Source organism: Poromitra crassiceps, assembly GCF_964638095.1.
Source record: "Poromitra crassiceps genome assembly, chromosome: 23".
Taxonomy (NCBI): domain Eukaryota; kingdom Metazoa; phylum Chordata; class Actinopteri; order Beryciformes; family Melamphaidae; genus Poromitra; species Poromitra crassiceps.
The window spans coordinates 21,575,500-21,595,715 of NC_139639.1; the positions used below are offsets into that span (position 1 = coordinate 21,575,500).

General features: G+C 41.7%; 2 protein-coding genes across 2 annotated transcripts; one reads left to right on the forward strand and one right to left on the reverse strand.

The window, feature by feature from the left end:
- Positions 1 to 1,526: 1,526 nt before the first annotated feature.
- On the forward strand, positions 1,527 to 9,362 carry LOC310796836 (multidrug and toxin extrusion protein 1-like; the record flags this gene model as incomplete). Its single annotated transcript, XM_083659066.1, has 14 exons — positions 1,527 to 1,577; positions 2,633 to 2,734; positions 2,946 to 3,014; positions 4,664 to 4,812; positions 4,995 to 5,037; positions 5,442 to 5,486; positions 5,594 to 5,691; positions 5,979 to 6,076; positions 6,583 to 6,764; positions 7,047 to 7,155; positions 7,287 to 7,362; positions 7,871 to 7,940; positions 8,031 to 8,163; positions 9,112 to 9,362. The coding sequence occupies exons 2-14, from the start codon at positions 2,648 to 2,650 to the stop codon at positions 9,360 to 9,362; spliced, it is 1,410 nt and encodes a 469-aa protein (XP_083515192.1). The 5' UTR covers positions 1,527 to 1,577; positions 2,633 to 2,647.
- Positions 9,363 to 10,047: 685 nt separating this feature from the next.
- acsm3 (acyl-CoA synthetase medium chain family member 3) lies at positions 10,048 to 19,574 on the reverse strand (the record flags this gene model as incomplete). The annotated part of the gene is made up of 14 exons (XM_083659067.1): positions 10,048 to 10,750; positions 10,841 to 10,960; positions 12,893 to 12,992; positions 13,362 to 13,489; positions 13,957 to 14,058; positions 15,329 to 15,409; positions 16,254 to 16,377; positions 16,481 to 16,560; positions 17,066 to 17,222; positions 17,341 to 17,484; positions 17,635 to 17,842; positions 18,616 to 18,826; positions 19,036 to 19,167; positions 19,551 to 19,574. The coding sequence occupies 14 exons, from the start codon at positions 19,572 to 19,574 to the stop codon at positions 10,664 to 10,666; spliced, it is 1,698 nt and encodes a 565-aa protein (XP_083515193.1). The 3' UTR covers positions 10,048 to 10,663.
- Positions 19,575 to 20,216: the final 642 nt, after the last annotated feature.

Below are 20,216 nucleotides of genomic sequence, written 5' to 3' on the forward strand. Positions count from 1 at the left end.
TTAAATGGTTAATTTTTAGATTACCCATGACCTGACAACTTTCACTGTACATTTTACACTACTTTACACAGTGGTTCATGTTGACAGACAGCTGCAGCCAGCTGCAGCTACTGGCTACTTTGGCCATTGCTAAAGCAATGGCCAAAGTAGCATGAAAACAAGAAAGCCATGACTTTAGATACATTTCATTTGCATCTTTTTACCGACATGTCTCATTACAGAGTGAGCAATCTGCCCTGTAAGGGATGTATTGGAAAGATGTGCACTCGTGAGAGTAACTCTAGAATGAAAGATGGTGATGATGCTGCAGTCACAGTACTGAGAAACAGCCCACGGTTATTGACTCACTCCAAACAAAGACTGAGGGGGACTCACCTTCTCACAACATCATTATATTGTGGTTGGCTGTCAAAAGTTTTGCATCCAAGACATCTTTATTAGCTTTATTTATCAGCTATTAGCAGCTAGAGTTCTGCTTTTGTGATCAAACCTAATGGTAATTTATCATATGAAAGATATTTCAAAACGTGCAGTAACATAATCAGTGTGAATAATAGGCGCTACTTTGTATAGAGCAGAAGACTGCATTAGTACAGTGGTACAGAAAAGAACAATGTTATTCTGATGATAGGGGGGGGGGGGGATAAAACATTCTAAGTTGTATTGAGCATTTGCCAGTAAGTGAAAGACTTTGAAAATAGCAGCCAACACTACCATCTTCAGGGGGGAATATGACATTACTACTGTATATGGTTGTGTGCATTTGCTCACTTGTGCTTGCTTGCATTTTGTGTGCATTTCCATGCCCTTTATGTTTTTTCCCTCTTTTGTAGTTGACATCATAGCCCCCTCATTTTCCCTCCTCCTTTACAGCCCTAATCCATCATTGCAGCATGTCCTGTATTGAGGCAAATGGTGACTGGCCATATCATACAGCTAGATGGTCAAATAGATGACTTCAACAATAGCATAACATTCAACATAACACTAACCCCCAGTATGTCCATATTCTCCTGTAGCACCCAGAATCAATGGAAAAGAATGGAGTGACTTTTCCATGCACCCCCCAGGGCTTGTTGAATATCAACAGTCTGGTATTTGCTAGAGTACAAGACGTCCAGTACAAGAAGAACAGTTGCTAACCAGTTTATTTACTTGTACATTATGCAAATTAATTTTAATTAACTAACACCAAAGCTGTTTATAGAGGGGAGCAGAGCTCACCGGGGACAGGCCCAGCTTAGAGGGCTGTCCTATACCCACAGGAGCAAAAAGGGCTGTTCACCTGTTCAGATGATTCAGAAGAGGGAAGAGATGGAACTGAACTGAACTGAACTGAACTGAGCCCAGGTCTAGAGGAAACACTTTGTCTGTGCAGTGCTGAATCTAGTTCAGCTATGGAGGATTCAGTAGAAAAGCTTGTCTCTAAATATGGAGTAAAGGAACACTTCAAAATCGTGCCTGCTGTTGCCCACAGTGTTGACTGTTGTGGCACTTGCCTAAAATGCACAAGAGGCGGGCTGCCAGTGGACTGCAGGAATGAGCTAATCCAACTATCAAAACTAGCATTACCTGTGGTAAGTTTATTTAATGTAATACAATCTATTTAATTATAACTGATCAGAGATGACAGACAACAGTGGCTTTCTGATTACAGTGAAAATGAATTTCCCTTCCGGGACAAATAAAGATAAGTCTAAGTCTAAGTATGTTCGTTAACTATTTTTATTATGAAGTTAATGACTAACATTATTTTCAAAACTTTTCTGCTATTATAAAGTTGCAGCTGTTGCCTATAATTAGTGAAAGAATGATACATGTTTTGGAAAACATTTTTTTTTTTTTTTTTTTTTGAGTTGCTATTATGAATTTGCAACTAATGTTTAGCCTATACTGTATGGGTAATAGGTGACGTGTTGTAATGCATGACGTATGGAGTACATGCATAAACAATGTATATTCAATGTAAACCAACAGGTTTCAGAGCAAACGATAGAACTGGTGACCGGAAAAGTCTTTGGGTCACTCTGACAAAGATAAACTTGATCTTTTTACTTTAGAAACATGTTGCAGTTTGCAGCATGGACCGTCTTGTTTAAGAGTAGAAAATATATATATTCTGTAAAGAGTTTTATTATCAAACAAATTAGAGATAATTAGAACAAAAACATTCAAGCTAATTAGAGTTAGGTTTTAGAGAAGAAGACCAGTAGAAAAAACAGCCCTGGGGGCTACAGTATGTGTCAATAAGCAGGGTTTGCAAGGTAATTGTGAAATGGTTGATAATGCTGCTTGTGAAGTGAAACTGAAAATGATTTTAGGGAATATCAATGAGTTGTTCATATCGAGGGCTTGGCGCACAAGGTAAGTGATATTTTCAGAATTTTACAGGAGAGCAAAAACAAAAGATTAGAGCTAGTTAGAGTTAGGTTTTAGAGGAGTATCCTGATATATGACTGAATTGTGAATTGCAATTTCACATTGATAGTAAATACAGCAAACATGAATTGCAAATTTACAGGCTAATGGTAACCCCAAAAATGTCTATTGATGCTTCACAAATCATTTAATATCCATCTAATAGCAAAACCAAAAAATGTTAAGAAAAATAAAATGTTTTCTTGTTTTTAAGTGCATTTCGCAGTTGATGAACTTCCTCATCGGTTTTGTCAGCATGGTCTTCTGTGGTCACCTGGGGAAAACAGAGCTTGCAGGCGTGGCATTAGCAATAGCGGTGAGAAAACACAGCTACATAGCCATTTGCATTGGCATCTTCAAGTTGCAAGCACCTTTTACTGTCACTCTCGGCCTTAACCTTGCCCTTAACGTTGTCCTTAAACCTGCCAATATCTGTTGATGTCTACTCCATTTTAAGCACAAAGTGTTTTTCCTTATCTCCTTATCTAGATTGGCTATCTTAACAATGTTTCCCCCCTCCAATCTAGGTCTATAATGTCACTGGTATTTGCATTGGTGCTGGTTTGTCATCGGCCTGTGATACACTCATATCTCAGGTACAATCAAGTCAAGTTTATTTGTATAGCCCTAGTTCACAAGCATGTCTCAGAGGACTTTACAGAGAATGTGTCTAGCTAAATCTAGCTAAGCACGATCAATGAACACAATTGAATAATCTTATATAAAGCATACAAAACAAGCATTGAAGAGAAGAGAGGGAGGGGAAGAAAAAGAGCAGAGGAGGGAGAAGAGAGGGCAGAGAAAAGAAGGAGAAGAGTGGAGGGAGGGGATCAGAGAGGAGAGTGGATAGAGAGGGGAGAGAGAAGAGAGAACAGAACAAAAAGACAGACACTAACCTTAACCTGAACTAGCAAACAAAGAATCTAGCTAATGCAGCCTAACCTGCCCTATCCTAACCTACTCTAATCTTAGCCTGAACTACCTTGCAACCAAATAATCTAGATTCTAGATTCTAGCTAATCTACAGCCTAACCTAGGCTATCCTAACCTACCAGTATCCCTGTCTCAAACCCTTCATGCCTCAACCTGGGGGCAACCTGTGAGCCACGGGATGAGGGATGGTCAGAGAAAGCATATCCTTTACTAGGATGGGATCTCTCCATCTGTGTGCAGATAGGATATCTCCATCTGTGTGGAGATAGGATCTCTCCATCTGTGTGCAGATAGGATACCTCCATCTGTGTGGAGATAGGATCTCTCCATCTGTGTGCAGATAGGATCTCTCCATCTGTGTGCAGATAGGATACCTCCATCTGTGTGCAGATAGGATACCTCCATCTGTGTGGAGATAGGATCTCTCCATCTGTGTGCAGATAGGATCTCTCCATCTGTGTGCAGATAGGATCTCTCCATCTGTGTGCAGATAGGATATCTCTATCTCTGTGCAGATATATCTCTCATCTGTGTACAGATAGGATCTCTCCATCAGTGTGCAGATAGGATACCTCCATCTGTGTGGAGATAGGATCTCTCCATCTGTGTGGAGATAGGATCTCTCCATCTGTGTGCAGATAGGATACCTCCATCTGTGTGGAGATAGGATCTCTCCATCTGTGTGCAGATAGAATATCTCTATCTCTGTTCAGATATATCTCTCATCTGTGTGCAGATAGGATCTCTCCATCTGTGTGCAGATAGGATATCTCCATCTGTGTGCAGATAGGATCTCTCCATCTGTGTGCAGATAGGATATCTCCATCTGTGTGCAGATAGATCTCTCCATCTGTGTGCAGATAGATCTCTCCATCTGTGTGCAGATAGGATCTCTCCATCTGTGTGCAGATAGGGTCTCTCCATCTGTGTGCAGATAGGATCTCTCCATCTGTGTGCAGATAGAATATCTCTATCTCTGTTCAGATATATCTCTCATCTGTGTGCAGATAGGGTCTCTCCATCTGTGTGCAGATATATCTCTCATCTGTGTGCAGATAGGATACCTCCATCTGTGTGCAGATAGGATATCTCCATCTGTGTGCAGATAGATCTCTCCATCTGTGTGCAGATAGATCTCTCCATCTGTGTGCAGATAGGATCTCTCACCTGTGTGCAGATAGGATCTCTCCATGGTCCATGTGAAAACAGTTCAACAATGATCTTCCGCATCATGTCAGCATCCTGCTCCTAATGCCATTTAGGTGTGGTAGCTCGTCGTGTGTATGTCTGATCTATTATGTGTTTGACGCAGACATATGGGAGTGGTAACCTAAAGCGTGTGGGAGTGATTCTCCAAAGAGGAATCCTGATTCAGCTGCTGGCCTGTTTTCCCTGCTGGGCGATCCTCATCAATACCGAGCCCATCCTGCTTGCTTTCAGACAGAGCCCAGAGGTTGCTAGGTCAGTGCTGGTCTCACACACGCACGCATCTTCTTCAACATCAATGCATAACAACATGATGTGGATGCATCACACCATGAGTTCTTCAACATTGCAATCTAAACTGAGATCTAAACCTTTAATGAGAATTAATTATATGATTCAATTCCACATTTTAATTTTCTGTTTTGTCTCCGATACAGACTCACTCAGCTGTATGTGAAGATCTTCATGCCTGCTCTGCCAGTGAGTTCAGTGTGGTAAAAGTACTATTTCTAACTTAATAAAGACCTATAAACTAGAATTTAAAAACATATAAAATGTTGTTTTTTACAAATGCAAAGTGTACAGGACCCTCTGGACAGCCACTTCTCACCTCTTGCTCCTAATGACTGACTCAGAATCACCCCATTCAGACCTCTATATAACATTTCACAGGAAGTCCTATGTAGAGAGCAGCTTACTGCAGATAGCGCCCTCTAGGCATAGGCAGAGGTATTACAACTTCTAATTTCTCACCACATCAGTCCACCCTGTCTTCTGACACACACCATTATATATCCCACTCTGCTTGTCTGCACAGACCTATCTATTGGTTTGTATTCTACAATTTTATTCAATCTGTCTCTGATTGACTGTCCTGTCTGCAGGCTGCTTTCATGTACCAGCTCCAGGGGCGGTATCTTTGGAATCAGGTGCAGTAACACATCTACAGAAACACAATAATAGCTGAAAGAAGAAGAATGGCTGAAATACTGGTATTAATATTAACTTTGAGACAAAGTTGTGCTTTAATTGGCAGGGTATTATGTGGCCCCAGGTGATAACCGGAGTCATTGGAAATGTTCTCAACGTACTTATCAACTACATCTTTCTTTATGTGCTGAATCTGGATGTTGCGTAAGTTTTCCACCATGAGAACATGTTTTATAATAGAAGTAGTCATTGTTATTGTAACCATAATATTCTACCCTCAGTATTATGACGTTTATTCCCCTTTGTTAAGGATTACATTTTCTGAGTTACACATAAATCTCAAGTATCGCTGAAATCTGAATATATGTGGAGATTTGTCCAGAAGTATGAATGGAGGCTCATAAATTGATGCCATTGGCTTTTGTTATTGTTGTCATCATCATACTCTACTGTAATGTAAAACCTGTTTGGTCCTCCTGACCCTGCCGTAGTGGATCTGCAATAGCAAATGCCATCTCACAGTCATCACTGGCAGTGCTCTTGCACATTTACATCTGGTGGATGGGACTTCACAAAGCCACATGGGGTGGTGAGTTCTCTCTCCTCTGTCTGTCTCTCTTTATATATATATATATATATATATATATATATATATATATATATATATATATATATATATGCTCCTCTTGCTATGAGAGAGGGGGGCGTCAGTGCTGTATGAGATAGAAAATCCCCCCTAAGGGGATTTGTTTTCAACAGGAGTCATGACATTGGTGGTGATCTGGGGAGGTGGTGGGGTGAAGCTTTTGCTCTGGAGATGCTGGATGAATGCGGGATGCTGGCACGAGGTGAGTATATATATATATATATATATATATATATATATATATATATATATATATATATATATATATACTATTCCAGAACACTCCAGCATATAATCTTTGACAAATATTATTTTTTAAATGCTGTGTTGACAAGAGTGCAGCAGTGGTGACACAGCTATTCAGTTTAAGGGTAATAGAGGTCAGTTGGTCACAATACCAATTTCAGTCATACAGTATGTTTGCCTAAACTGTCACCGTTTGCCCATAGGCTGGTCCCGTGACTGTCTACAGGAGTGGGGTCTCTACACCCAGGTGGCCATTCCCAGCATGCTTATGCTGTGTCTGGAGTGGTGGATTTTTGAAATCGGAGGATTCCTGGCCGGCATGATTAGTGAGGTTGAGCTGGGAGCTCAGTCGATAGTTTATCAGCTGTACATTGTTACTATCATGGTAATTCAGCTGGATTAGATTTCTCATATAATTGGGGACTCTGGGCAATATGACAATGTCAATTAAGCCATATAGCTGGAAATTATTCTTTACCACAACAATATGCAATATGTGAACTCATAAATACACAAATTGTCATCATATGTATATTGCCAGTGAACTTTTTAAAATTTAGATAGATAGTTTCCAGACTTGTGTGGGAACTCTGAGCAGATTATGGATCTCAGATGAAGTTCTACCAAATTTTAAAATTTGTTTTTGAGACCTCATCCTATCCTACAGGCCCCCCTTGGATTCGCTGTAGCTGCCAGTATTCGAGTTGGCAATGCTCTTGGTGCTGGGAAGACTGAGCAGGCCAAGACATGCGGCAAGGTTGCCATCATCTGTGCATGTATGAACCAATGCATCCATGTGGGCGGGCCATAAAGCATGCACTTATTCAGGCATTCAGTCCTTCGTTCATTAAAACATACATTGCCTGGCTTTATTAACAGCACGCATTGTTTCTTATGTCCAATCCAGTCATACTCTCATGTTTTGTTGGAGCTATTCTTGGATTCTCTAAAAATGTCATTGGATACATCTTTACAACAGACCAGTGAGTATATATATGGACCACACCAAACTGTACAGACTTGGACACATTATTTTAAAAGTCTCTGATGAAACGCTCAAATCAAATTTAATGGGCACATATATCTTAGCAGTACATTATGATATCCTGCATTTCACCATGTGCTGTAACCTCAATTATAATCCTTTTGAGCCTGTCTGCTTGCTGCATATTGTAAATTAATCAAAGAGAAAATACTGTTTCTATTGGGTTTCTGTGTGGAGTTATTTCTTCTTGAAGATGCTGTTTGGTATAAATGAGGGTTTGAAAAGCGCCTTTGGCTTCATTGCACTAGTTCAAAAGGGAATGTTAAAACCAAGCCCAGGAGTAGGCTACTACAAAGTGCATGAAGAAGTGTGCTATACCCGCTGGCAATTAACAATTGATGTTTTGTTCACGTTAACCTTGCCTAGTAAGCAAAAAAAACTTGCAATTTCAGCTTTTTCATCCATTTTTTCTACACCTGAAAGAAATCTATTTTTGCATCTTTTAGAGAAACTGTTCAGAGAGTTGCTGACATCATGATCCTGTATGTGGTCTTCTATCCTGTTGATGCCATAGCGGTGAGTGACTGTACAAAAAAAGAGAGAGACCAGACCAGACATGCCAGTGACCTACACACAAAACATCTTACATGTACTTGATCTGTGCAGTATGTGGCAGGGGGCATTCTTAGAGGAGCAGGGAAACAGAGGGCTGGTGCTGTCTGTAACTTCGTGGGATACTATTGCATCGGCTTTCCCATTGGAGTGTACCTGATGTTTCCTGCCAAAATGGGCATCACAGGTGAAGACAACATAAGCTATTGACATTGCCATGTCCTATACTACACTATACTCTTGTTTGAAGGCAGCCAAGTATGATACCCACCGGAGACTTTCCATCTCTGTTGTAGGACTGTGGTTGGGACTTTTCATTTGTGTCGCTCTACAGGCCACATTCTTCATCATTTTCCTGTGTAAAGTAAACTGGAGAAAGGTCACTGAAGAGGTGAGTGACCGCACCTTGGAATTTTCATGTCAGAATATTAAACCTGCAATAATCAGACCTCACAACCAATCCTGGAATGAGCATGTGCTATGTGAGGATTTCATTGAGACATCCATGTGATACAAACCAATAGCCCCACACGCTGGCAGCTGTCTTTTCACCTCTTTGCTTGTCAAATTCCGCTCCTGAACGAAGCTTGTCACAATGCCTCTGACATCACTGATGATGTCACAATTTATGACATCACTGCAATTGACAGTGCCCTTACTCAATTTTATATAAATATAGATAGATTTTTGTCACCAATCTACAGTAGTGGTCAGAAGATTTTGCTTATTGCAGCTTTAATATCCCAGATTTTAATTTAGACCTTTACAATGCAAGACATACTGTATATTACTTGGTGAACAATATTGAGGAGCGATGTGTATTTTCCTTAATGTCTCTGGTCAGGCACTGGTGAGAGCAGGAGTCCAGGTCATGGAGGAGAGGAAGGAACTGTTGGCAATGGAAAACAAAACAGGTAAACAAAGGCACTCCTCATCAGGGTGGGAATTGCACAGAGGCCGTGGAGGCCAATGCCAAAGGCCAAATGGCCTTGCCCCTAAAATGAGAAGATTCCCACCCAGGGCACCCTGCTCCTCATGTTTCCTTCTCCTTCTACAGCTGCATGGACATGCTTTCTACCTGCTGTTCACGGTGTGTACGCCAATCTCCATTATGTCTCTCTCTCTCCTCGACCAGGACATGACCTCACTGCTCAGAAAGGGGCCACGGTCAACGGCCTTTCATCTGATTTCCTCAGCGATGAGGAGTGGGACTCAGACCTGGAGGAGGCTGCTTCAGGCCGAGCTGGGAGAGCCACCTCAGTGGGAGGGCTTCTGTCGTGCAGGCAGCTGCTGCTACGCCGTGGCCTGACTCTGCTCTTCATGGTGCTCCTCCTTCCTGCTGGGGTCTTCACCAGTAAGCTGCTCATCAGACTGCTCAATAAGTGACCATGTTGCTTATCGCTGGCAGAAGGCCCAGCTCCAGCATGAAGTGACTGAGGGGGCAGTTAAAGATTGTGTTGGGGCAATTATTTTTTATATAGTAAAACAGTAGGTTATCAGCACTGTGTGCCAAGTTTTCTAGTCATAAATCTGCAAGAAACACTGTGTTTTGTGTTAGGCAGCTATTCAAATGTTGACGGTTTAGACTCAGAGAGTGTATAAGGGCTTAGAAGAATATTATGATGGAACTTATAATAACCATCCCCATGCTCCATTATGTATCATAAGTTGTTACAGCAATTTCTGACTTGATACAATTTGTTACATAGATTTGGTGCAAGATAACCATTTTTGACCACTCAAGAATTGATGAAAAAAGAAAAAAAAGGAGAAGAAGAAGAAGAAGAATAAGAATGCCTCAAAAATACCACATTAAAACACCTGACAACGAGGAACACCATACAGAAATTCATGCTGTGATTTGGTATCGAAAATCTTTGATATTTGGAGATTTCTGTAAGAATTGCAGTTTTATTTTTATTTATTTTTTGCAATTGGGTGGCGTGGTGAGCACTTCTGTCCTGGAAATTGCTGCAGAAACCCCCTTATTGTCAATATAATGTAGTTTGTGGTTGTAAAGTTTCATGAAGCTGTGGTTATCCTAGAGGTCACAATAGGTCAGTGTGGTCAAGTTTCAAAAAATGGTTTCACTACAATGAAATGGCTAATATAGGGACTAACATCATCACACATGAACACAATTGGGCTCAATGAATTAAACCCAATTTCTGCAATTGCAAGATTGTTTAGGGAGCCCAGTATGCATAAATATTCAAATAGAATAGGTGAAGATAACATATGCTACATGCAAAAAAATTCATGTTTTTTGTGTGCCAAAAACAGCATGTGATTAGCATAAAGTGGGCATGTCTGTAAAGGGGAGGTGAGAAGTCATGGGACCCCTTTGAAAATGGCCATGACATTGGACCGTTATTTTGCCCCCTTCCCGACAAGCTAGCATGACATGGTTGGTACCACTACCAATGTTTCCACCAATGGAAGCTAAGAAGAGGGCTATAGAGATTTTAGAAAAATAAATCAGACCATGCACAAACAAGCAAATTATTCAATGAATACTGTATAATACTAAGGTATATTGATAGAAATGAATGAAGGTTTTCTTCGTTGTTAACTCTCCTATTATTTGAAAAATAACCAAGAAGCAAATGTAGGCATTATGCTACCAGTATATGCTGTAAATGTGCACCTCCAATGTCCTGCTGATGGCCACTTCTTCAGATCAAAATTCAAGTCTGTCCCCATTCTCTCTTGCGTAGCTCCACTCTTCTGATCTTACCACTGACTGTCTTGGGAAGCTGCTCCACAAACTCAACCTGCAGAAAGTATAGAGTAAGATAAGAAGATATGATCTTCCACATCTCCAATATGGAGTGCGTGTCGTTTCCCGATCGATTTGAAGATACCTTGCGTGGATACTTGTATGGCGCAGTCATTCTCTTCACATGTGTCTGCAGGTCTTTCACAAGCTGCTCTTTGTCATGAGATCTATACTCTGCTGTCAGCACAACAAACGCTTTCACAACCTGGAAGACAGAAAATACTGCTTACCACTGTTTTTATCCAAACTCACATTGGAAGTTCTCTTCATTACACATTATTGGCTTCTGGAACCCAGGGGCGGTTTTAGCATCAGAGCTTTGGGTGGGCTCAGCCCACCCAAAGGTCATGGACCACTGAACCCCTAGGGGGGTCCGGGGGCATGCCCCCCCGGAAGAAAATTTTGTACAGTTTCAAGTAAAAATGGATCAAACTGGCGCACTTTGAGATCAAAATGAAGAGACTAGATCTATGAAGAACTACACACATCAATATCTTCTTTACCGTTCTGTGGTTTTACAGCAATGAAAAAATAATTGTTTCCCTATATATACTATATATATTCTGCATACAGGTTACTATATGGTAGAATTATGCTTGCATAAATAATACCAAAATCACTTCAGGGGAGTTTCAAGTAAAGTAACATTTTGCTTTGTAGGCAAAACAAAAGTAAAATTAAATCAAAAGGGAACTTCCTAACTTATTGGCTGGAATAATATTCCGACAAGATAATAATATACTGTAAGCACTAAAGCAGGGGTTTGCAGTCAACTAGTTGAAATTAATATGTGGCAGTATTTGTGGGGGTCAAAATCTATGTAGGGTGTACCACCACAAATAGATCAGTGTATGGGAAACACTGACTATTAAATTGTGTGACTAGAAAGACACCAATAAATCTGAGAAAATGTACTTTAATTTTGAACAACAGCACTACAACGGTGGCATTACAAATGGTATTATTAAATTATTGTGTGAAAAAACAAGAATGCCACTTTTTTCATGAACTTTAAGCAGAAAATTAAAAAATAGTTTTAAAGCAAAAATAAATAATAAATAAAGATCATTTTAACATTGGCTCAACCAGCCCATCTTACTGACCACCAGGGGTCCTGGTCCTTAATCCCTTTTTATTACTCCCATGCCACTGGTACTGTACACAAACAAGGCTGTTTAAATATCTGCCTTGCACTCCCTTAGGGAAATAACAAGCCTGTAAGAACTTTTATTGAGATACTGAACTAACATCACAGCAAGGCATAAGTGATGCCATGCACGCATGTTAAGCTATCGTCATCATCACATCAGACAGGCTGTGTAAAGCAGCCACTTGCGATTCTGAAGGGCTTAATTTCATTCAGATAACAAGGGACCCGTTTGAAAATGTTTGTCACTTATGCCCATATGTTTCTCAAAAAACATCACATCCATTTACACCCGCTTACTGCGAGCTAGCATGACATGGCTGGCTGGTGCCATGGTAGCCTACCTACCTTCCTCCAGTCCACCTGTTTGTCTGGCAGGCACAGCGACAAGTTCTTTTGTTTAGCCTACGACAACGTTACGTGCTAATTTGCATATCAATATGCGCTAATTAAGTAACTACTAACGACTCTGACTGCTCAATGCTCACCTCAGTTTCATTGATCATGAGTGGGGAGAACGATTGTGTGGACTGTGGAGGACCACTTCGCTGCTGTACTGTGTGTGACCTGTGTGAAGTGATGTGGGATTAGGCAGATAGATGGAGGAGGGAGCGCCTGCGCAGCCGCGGTTCTAGAAACTTTTCGGGTGGGCTGAACCCCCCTAAATTTTTGTCTCAGCCCACCCTAAGAACATAGAGGGGGGGGGGGGGAAACATGCACACAGCGCATTGAGTGTAGTCAGAAACTGCTACTAATGACCACCATGGATTTGGAGAGGGATTTAAAAAAAAAAAAAAAAAAAAAAAGTTTTTTTTGCCTCTATTTTTTTGGGTGGGCTGAGACTATTTTTGGGTGGGCTAAAGCCCACCCAAAAACGGCCTAGAACCGCCCCTGCTGGAACCCTTTGCTAAAGTAGCAATCACCATACAAATTGACTTTTGTTTTTACAGTGGTAATCAATTCCATCTGGTTTGTAGTAGTAGTGCATACCTCTCCTCTGATTGGGTCAGGGCTGCAGACCACCGCTGATTCAGCCACAGCCTCATGTTCGATCAAAGCATTCTCCACTTCAAACGGGCCGATCCGATACCTGCCAGCACCACCGACAGAGGGAAATCACTTAACATTAGGAAAGAGTTGATGTGAAATAGATTAGAGAAGTGGTTCCTAACCTTGGGGTCGCCTGGAATTACAATGAGGTACACTGATAAAAATATATATATATACACCACAGACAATTTAAAACTATGGAAGAAGATTAGGGCCACATGTGAAACATTTATTTGAGTTCTGAGTTTAAGTTAGAATTCTGACAATAAAGTTAGAATTCTAGTTAGAATTCTGAGAATAAAGTCAGAGTTCTGAACTACGGTAGATGTTTGTGACGTCGTTGTGGGGTCACAAGCAAAACAAGGTGGGGAACCCCTGGATTAGAGCATTGCAATGAGCGCCACAATACCCGGCTGAGAGGATGACATCGTCCGCTCGTCCCACAAACCACAGGTAGCCGTCCTCATCCATGACCCCTCTGTCCCCGGTCAGGTAGAAATCCCCTCTGTAACACTCCTCTGTCTTCACTGGGTCGTCCTGGAGCAGTCAGTGTGTGTTTATTTCAAAAGAAAACAAATGCAGATAATATATGTTGCAATCAGTCTTGGTTTCAGTCTTTAATATACTGAAGTACAACTATGCCATCCACTGGGGCAGCTTCTTGACTGCAGGCAGAACCAGATAGGAATCCACTGGTCTGATTTTTAGGCAACTTGAAGCGATACTGCTGTGTTCTAGCATGTAAACAATTACACTGTTTGGCCTGATGAGAGCGCTACTATGATTAAAGGTAAAAATTCCCAGACTTTGAATGGCCATGACTGCTACACTACTGATATGATTTGAATGCAACTTGGAGGGATGATGCATCTTTTTCCTGATTGGCTGCAGGGTTGCTTGAATTTGTGGGGGACATGTTCAGCCTTGTATCAATCTTCTCTGCATTTTCACATTGTCTCTGAACTATGATGGCCAGTGTTTCCAAGTCAAGTGCTTTGACTCACCGTGTATTCAGTGAAGAGAGAGAACGGCCTGTGGGGTTTCACTCTGATGCCAAGGTTTCCCTCCACTCCTTTGGGCAGGACAGCGCCTTTCTCATCCACAACCTGAGAAACGTCACAAACACTCAATGTTAGTTATAATAATAATAATAATACTTATTATTATTATCATTTTTATAATTATTAATACTAGAATAATAATAATACTTAATATTTATATAGCGTTGTTCAAGGCACACAAAGCACTTCACAATACGGGGTGTGTGTGTGTGGGAACTCTACTCATCCACCACCGATGTGCAGCAGCAGAACGCTCACCACACATCAGCTATCACGCTGGAGAGTTGAGGACTGAAAGAGCCAATTAGATATCGAGGGATGATTAGGTGGCCATGATGGAAGGAAGGCCTGTGTGGGAATTTAGCCATCTATACGATACGTGCTGATGGGATCGTTATTGAACACAGAACTAGAAAGGAATAGTGGCAACTGGGTCCTGACCGATGCGTCACCTCACGTCTCCTGTGTCGGGGCCAAAAATTTGCATTTGAACACACCGCAAACACGGCAGCCGATGGGCAGCTAGCACGTACGTTCTGCGCCTGATTCATGAAACAAAGCAGTGTTTGCCTACCATTTCACTCACTGAAACGGTTTTGAATATGTCTGATAAAATCAGAAATAATTTTTATCAGAATATGTCTGATAAAAAGTTGCAAATGGCACACTGGCATTGTCAGCCCCTGTCTGCTCTTTTGCTTGCGATAGAAGAAACAAAGAGGCGGAGGTGAAAAAGAAGGAGAAACCTCACTAAATGGGTGATATCATGCAGCGAGAGGCTCAATGAACTTTCCCAAAGGCACGTTGTTGTGAAAATATCCATGTTATTCCAGAATTAACAGATGAGATAAAGTTGGAAAATGAGCAGAGCGTTTTGTGTGTGCCCGCTCTTCTCCTGCGCTGTTTCACTACCCCTGACCAGCCAATCAGAGTGATTTCTCTCTGAATCGTCCCGAAAAGCCGCCGTCAAAGCAGACTAGAGCCAACAGTGCGGGACACCCCGCAAATACTAGAGCGACAGATGCCCAGACATGGCCGATGGCTGGCAGCTCTGGGGGCATTGGGGATGGGGATATTATTCATAAGACCAGAGGCAAGAGCACCTCCTACTGGTCCTCCAACAGCACTTCCAGCACCAGATGGTCTCCCATCCAAGGACTAACCACAGCCAGACACGCTTAGCTTCCCCAGGCAAGCCAGTGATGTTACATAGGAGCCACAGTGTTGGCTCCAGGCTCCATGCTAGTTCTTTATCCCTGCTCCTGTAGGCATGTGGTGCATCTAGAGTCTTGTACTTGCAGAGTATTTTTTTTACCTGTACATCATATGCCGGCGACGCCTTTCCAAAAGACCCAGGTTTGATCTTCATTCCCTTGAAGGAACCAGCTATCAAAACCTGAGGAATCAGAACATTCACATTACAAACATAAGCAACCAGTACACTATTAAAAGGATCAGTTCACCCAAAAATGGAAATTCAGGTATTATCTATATCTACTCCCCCTCATGCCGATGGAAGGATGACATTTTTTAGTTTGCAAAACATTCATGGAGTTTCACAGCAAAACACTGTTGCAGAATTCTCCTAAACAATTGAAGTGGATGGGGTCCAGCTTACAACCGTAAACAAAACAACACAGAGAGAGAGAGAGAGAGAGAGAGAGAGAGAGAGAGAGAGAGAGAGAGAGAGAGAGAGAGAGAGAGAGAGAGAGAGAGAGAGAAGCCTCCATACTGCTCACCTGGTGTAATCCAAGTCTCCATAAACCCTGAGATGCCAAGTTGACTTGAAAAGATGTAATTTACACTGAAAATCTTCACTGTAGCAGCCTACAGTAGCCGCCCCCCTTCTTGCACAAGCACCTGGCTACAGTGATGATTTTGGCTAAGAACAGGGTGTAAATGACATCTTTTCAAGTCAACCTGGCATCTCAGGGCTTGTGGAGACTTGGATTATGCCAGGTGAGCAGTATGGAGGGATTATATTGTTCCTCCCCCTCCCTGTTTTGTTTTGTTTTGTTTTACGTTTCAAAGTTGGACCTCATCCACTTCAATTGCTTAGGAGATTTCTGCAATGGTGTTTTGCTGTGAAACTCCACGACTGTTTTGTGGAGTAAAAAAACGTCACCTGTCCTTCCATCGCCATGGGGGCGAGTAGATATACTAGATAATGGCTTAATGTTCATTTTTGGGCGAACTCATAATAATGTTAAGTTTTAAACTTGATAGTTGACATAACTCACAGTTTCAGTCTGTCCATAGCCTTCATAGATATCCAGTCCCGTGGCCTCCTTCCACTTTCTCATGACCTCTGGATTAATAGGTTCTCCACCACTCAGGCAGTGCTGCAGCGACCTGAAGTTGTACCTGACAGGCAAAGTACTGACAGTTCAGCTACTCCGCTTTCCACTTTGAATTGGTAATAATAAGATAAATGTGTCTAACATCAAATGAGAATGAATAAACATACTTAGACATATCCTCTTGAATAAGCATGCGGTAAGCAGTTGGAGCCGTACAGAATGTTGATATAGGGTAGCGGGAAAGAGTCTGAAATGAGAAGATAGAAACAAGTCCATTTGTAAAGCTGCACTGTGCAAGCGTAAGCTAACGAAAGGTGTGAGGTATGTATGTGAACAAGACTAGGTTCAAACCTAGTAATATGACTGTCTGCCTCTATTGTTTTTCCAAACCAATTTAGGATGAAACCACGCCCACTTCCATATGACAAAAGCCTCGGATTTCAAACTGGAAAAACAAGCCAGCTTGTTTGTAAACTTTCTCTTATATTATGAAAATGATGATTCACCAAATTGTGTTTGTGAAAACATTTTTCTGGGTTGGAAAAATGATATATGTGGCTGGTGTTTTGTGTAACTTCATCACTCAGTCAGTCAGCGACTCAGTCAGCAACCTTAGTGTTTATAGGCCTGGCCCCGCTGTTGCGGTCCAGCCTAAAAAAGGATAATAGTCCCTAGATAGTAGTAGATAATAGTCCCTAGATAGTGGTTCCCTCTGGCTATACTGAGCAATACTACCTGCCCCGCCCTCTCACCTCCAGCACAGTGGAGCTGTCAAAGCGAGGCATGTGGTGTATGAAGACACAAGCTCCTTGGATCCAGGGGGCATACACACTACTCCAGGCCGACTTAGCCCAGCCAGTGTCTGAGGTGTTCCACAACACATCCTGGTCTGTCAGGTCCAACCAGTACCTCCAGGCAGAATGGGACAACTGGTGAGATCCTCAACACTCTCAAGATAACAGGTGTCTCTCAAGCAGGAATAATGCACTGCATATTATTCAAATGAAGAAGGATGTGTTGCACTTACCTGCCATTGACGGTGAGGCCTATGCCATAACTACAGTGGCTGTGCTGGGTCATCTTAGGAGACCCTGTGGTCCCACTGGTGAAGAAGATGCTCATAGGATCAACGCTGCGAGTCTTCACACATTCATGGTCACCAGAGGCATTGCTAAATAGAGTGAGGTAGGGGAAATGTATTTGTGTTCATCAGATTTGTATTTCTCACTTATTTGTACCACAAAATAAGGACAGAACAGGGTTCATGAAATAAACTTGAACGTTGATCCAGACAATTCTGCAGCCCTGTCCTCCTACATACTTCATCAGATCATGGAGGTTGCTCCATCCATCTCTCCTCCTATCAGAAACAAGTATTTTGGAGTGCAGGGAGGGACACTGACTGGCCACGGCCTCCACCTGCGGAGCTAGAGACTCATCTGCGACGACACACTTGGCCCCTGAGGTCTGCAGCCGGTGGAGGATATCTCTGGCTGTCAGCTGAGAGGTGCCAGGCAGCAGCACTGTCCCTATGGCAAGCCACAGCACAGCAAGGGAGAGTGTTCAGTAATACAGTTACTGATCTATAGTTGTTACTTTAATTATACGTTCAGCCTCTTTAACCACTCTATTGGTGTAATATCGAACAAAAGATTCCCCTTGTTGTACCCTACCTTCAATTCATGTTGGGAATAATGGAATTATGAGCCAACAAAATGTATATGAGTAAGAAAGTCATATTTTAATGCTGTAGGCCCCATGATCTTTATTAAAACCTTAAAAGAAAGATGTCATGTCTGTCATTATTTTTAGATACTTCTGCTGGTAACAATATTTATTGGCCCAATGAGCGCCATTAAGCTTAGCACAATTGTTTTAGGGTGTAACACAAATCTAATGTTACAAGTAGTGTAAATATAAGTAGTGTAAATATTCCTTTTCTCAGGGAATAAGAAAAGTAATGCATTAGTAAGTTAGAAAAGTAACAAGTAATGTATATACGATTACTTTTTCATCAGTAACGACCCAAACACTGTTAACAGTTAATGACACACAGCACAACACTGTATAAATGAATCCATGCTCTAGGGGTGAGTGATTTGGGTAGATGTGAGAGAAATCAAAAAATAATACAAGAACACCTTTAAGTTTCAAAAACAAAAAGGTAAGACTTTATGAATTTAACCTTCATCTTATGACAGAGCATGCCTGACGAGCAGCAACTGATATTCTCCACTATAATTAAAGATGCCATAAGCCATATAGTAAGCACTTATTTCTCAGCTTCTACACAGTGACTTACCTGTTCTGAGGCAGGCGACATTGACCAGCCACCACTCTGGGACTCTGGGCAGGAGGAGGAGCAGGCGGTCCTGCTTGGTGAGCTCACAGGCTCCTGACAGCACGTTGGCCACTTTTCTAGACTGGAAGCCCAGCTCCTCAAAAGTCCACCGGATCTCCTCGTTTGTGTCATTGACCCACCACAAGGCAGGGTTAGCGGCTCTCTCTCCATCCTACAAGATAAAAGGGTAAAAAGGCTTATGATGAGTTACTGCAGCCTATAGGCTACTTTGATTTTGAGGGGAAATTTTTGTTCATTCATTTATCTAAACAACAATGAAAATGTCAGATCATATCACACTCTTGGTTAAATTATCTGCACAATAACAAAAAAAAATATATATATATATTTTCACACAAATAAAAGTAATTTTATGCTTACCTTCTCCCTTTCTGCCCACTTGTCCAAGACATCTCTGGCAAAGTTGAAATATTCTGGGATTTGAGGGTTGAAATCTTTGATGCTCTCATAGTCATAAAAGTTTTTAGGAAGAGATGCCTTGCGTCTGTGGATCTGGGTCGTGAGTCTTGAGAAGCTGGTTAGAGATTTATAACAGGATGAAAGGTTCCTGGTAAGGGCCCTCATCTAGTGGGGAGGGAGAGGGTTTACAGCTGATCTATTAATGTTAATGATTTACAACAGTCTGCGAAGAAAGTATTACACATAAAACGCATTCAAACTCTGGCATTAATCATGTTAAATTGCTAGACCACATGCTATGACAAAGTACAACAAAAAAACAGTAGCCTACAATAAAACCAAAGGCAAAGACATTTCTAATCAACAAAGTTAACGCGATGACTTCAAGATGGTCCTACCGTTTGTTCGCTGCAAATAAGAAAGTCTGCATGCATTGCGATCAAAAGATTTGCAAGGAGAAAAGTGGGACAGCCTACTGGTGTGATGCTTTCAGGTACCATCGGAAATATCGGTTTTACATGCGAGCGCACAAAAACAACCTAACAATAAGTAGGTAGCGTACTTTTATTAATCACCGAGGGGAAATTCCTTTGTTGCAGCAGCAATACAGCACACAAGCAATAAAATAAGAATAGGAACAGGAATAAGATAATAATAACAATAATATTCAACAACCACAATAATAATAGTCAAGTTCCCCCATCCTGGAGCTGAAGATCCATCGAAGCTATATCGAGCACCACCTGCTTTCTCTTGCAGTGAGATTTTATTGACACCTGATTAAAACCCAAGGCATACAATATCATTGCGTTAAACGCCACTAGATGTCGTCAGAGGCTGCTTTACGTCACTTTACGACACCTCAGGATCAGAAAAGGATTTACGTTACTGCCATGATACGTACGTTACCAAAGAACATAAATCTACGTTATTCAATTGCAATATCAGCGCACAACAAACCCGCCATTTTGGCCTGCAAGTAGACTACCTCTGATTGGCTGTCATGTTCTGTGCTGTTGTCCCATTGGCGCAAGGAGGCATTCCCCCCCAGCAAGATAGCGACAGCGCGGTTGTCAAAAAGGCAGCAGTATCGGCTCTTGCCTTCAACACTCTTTGGATACTCTCTCCAGTCTGCTGTAGGA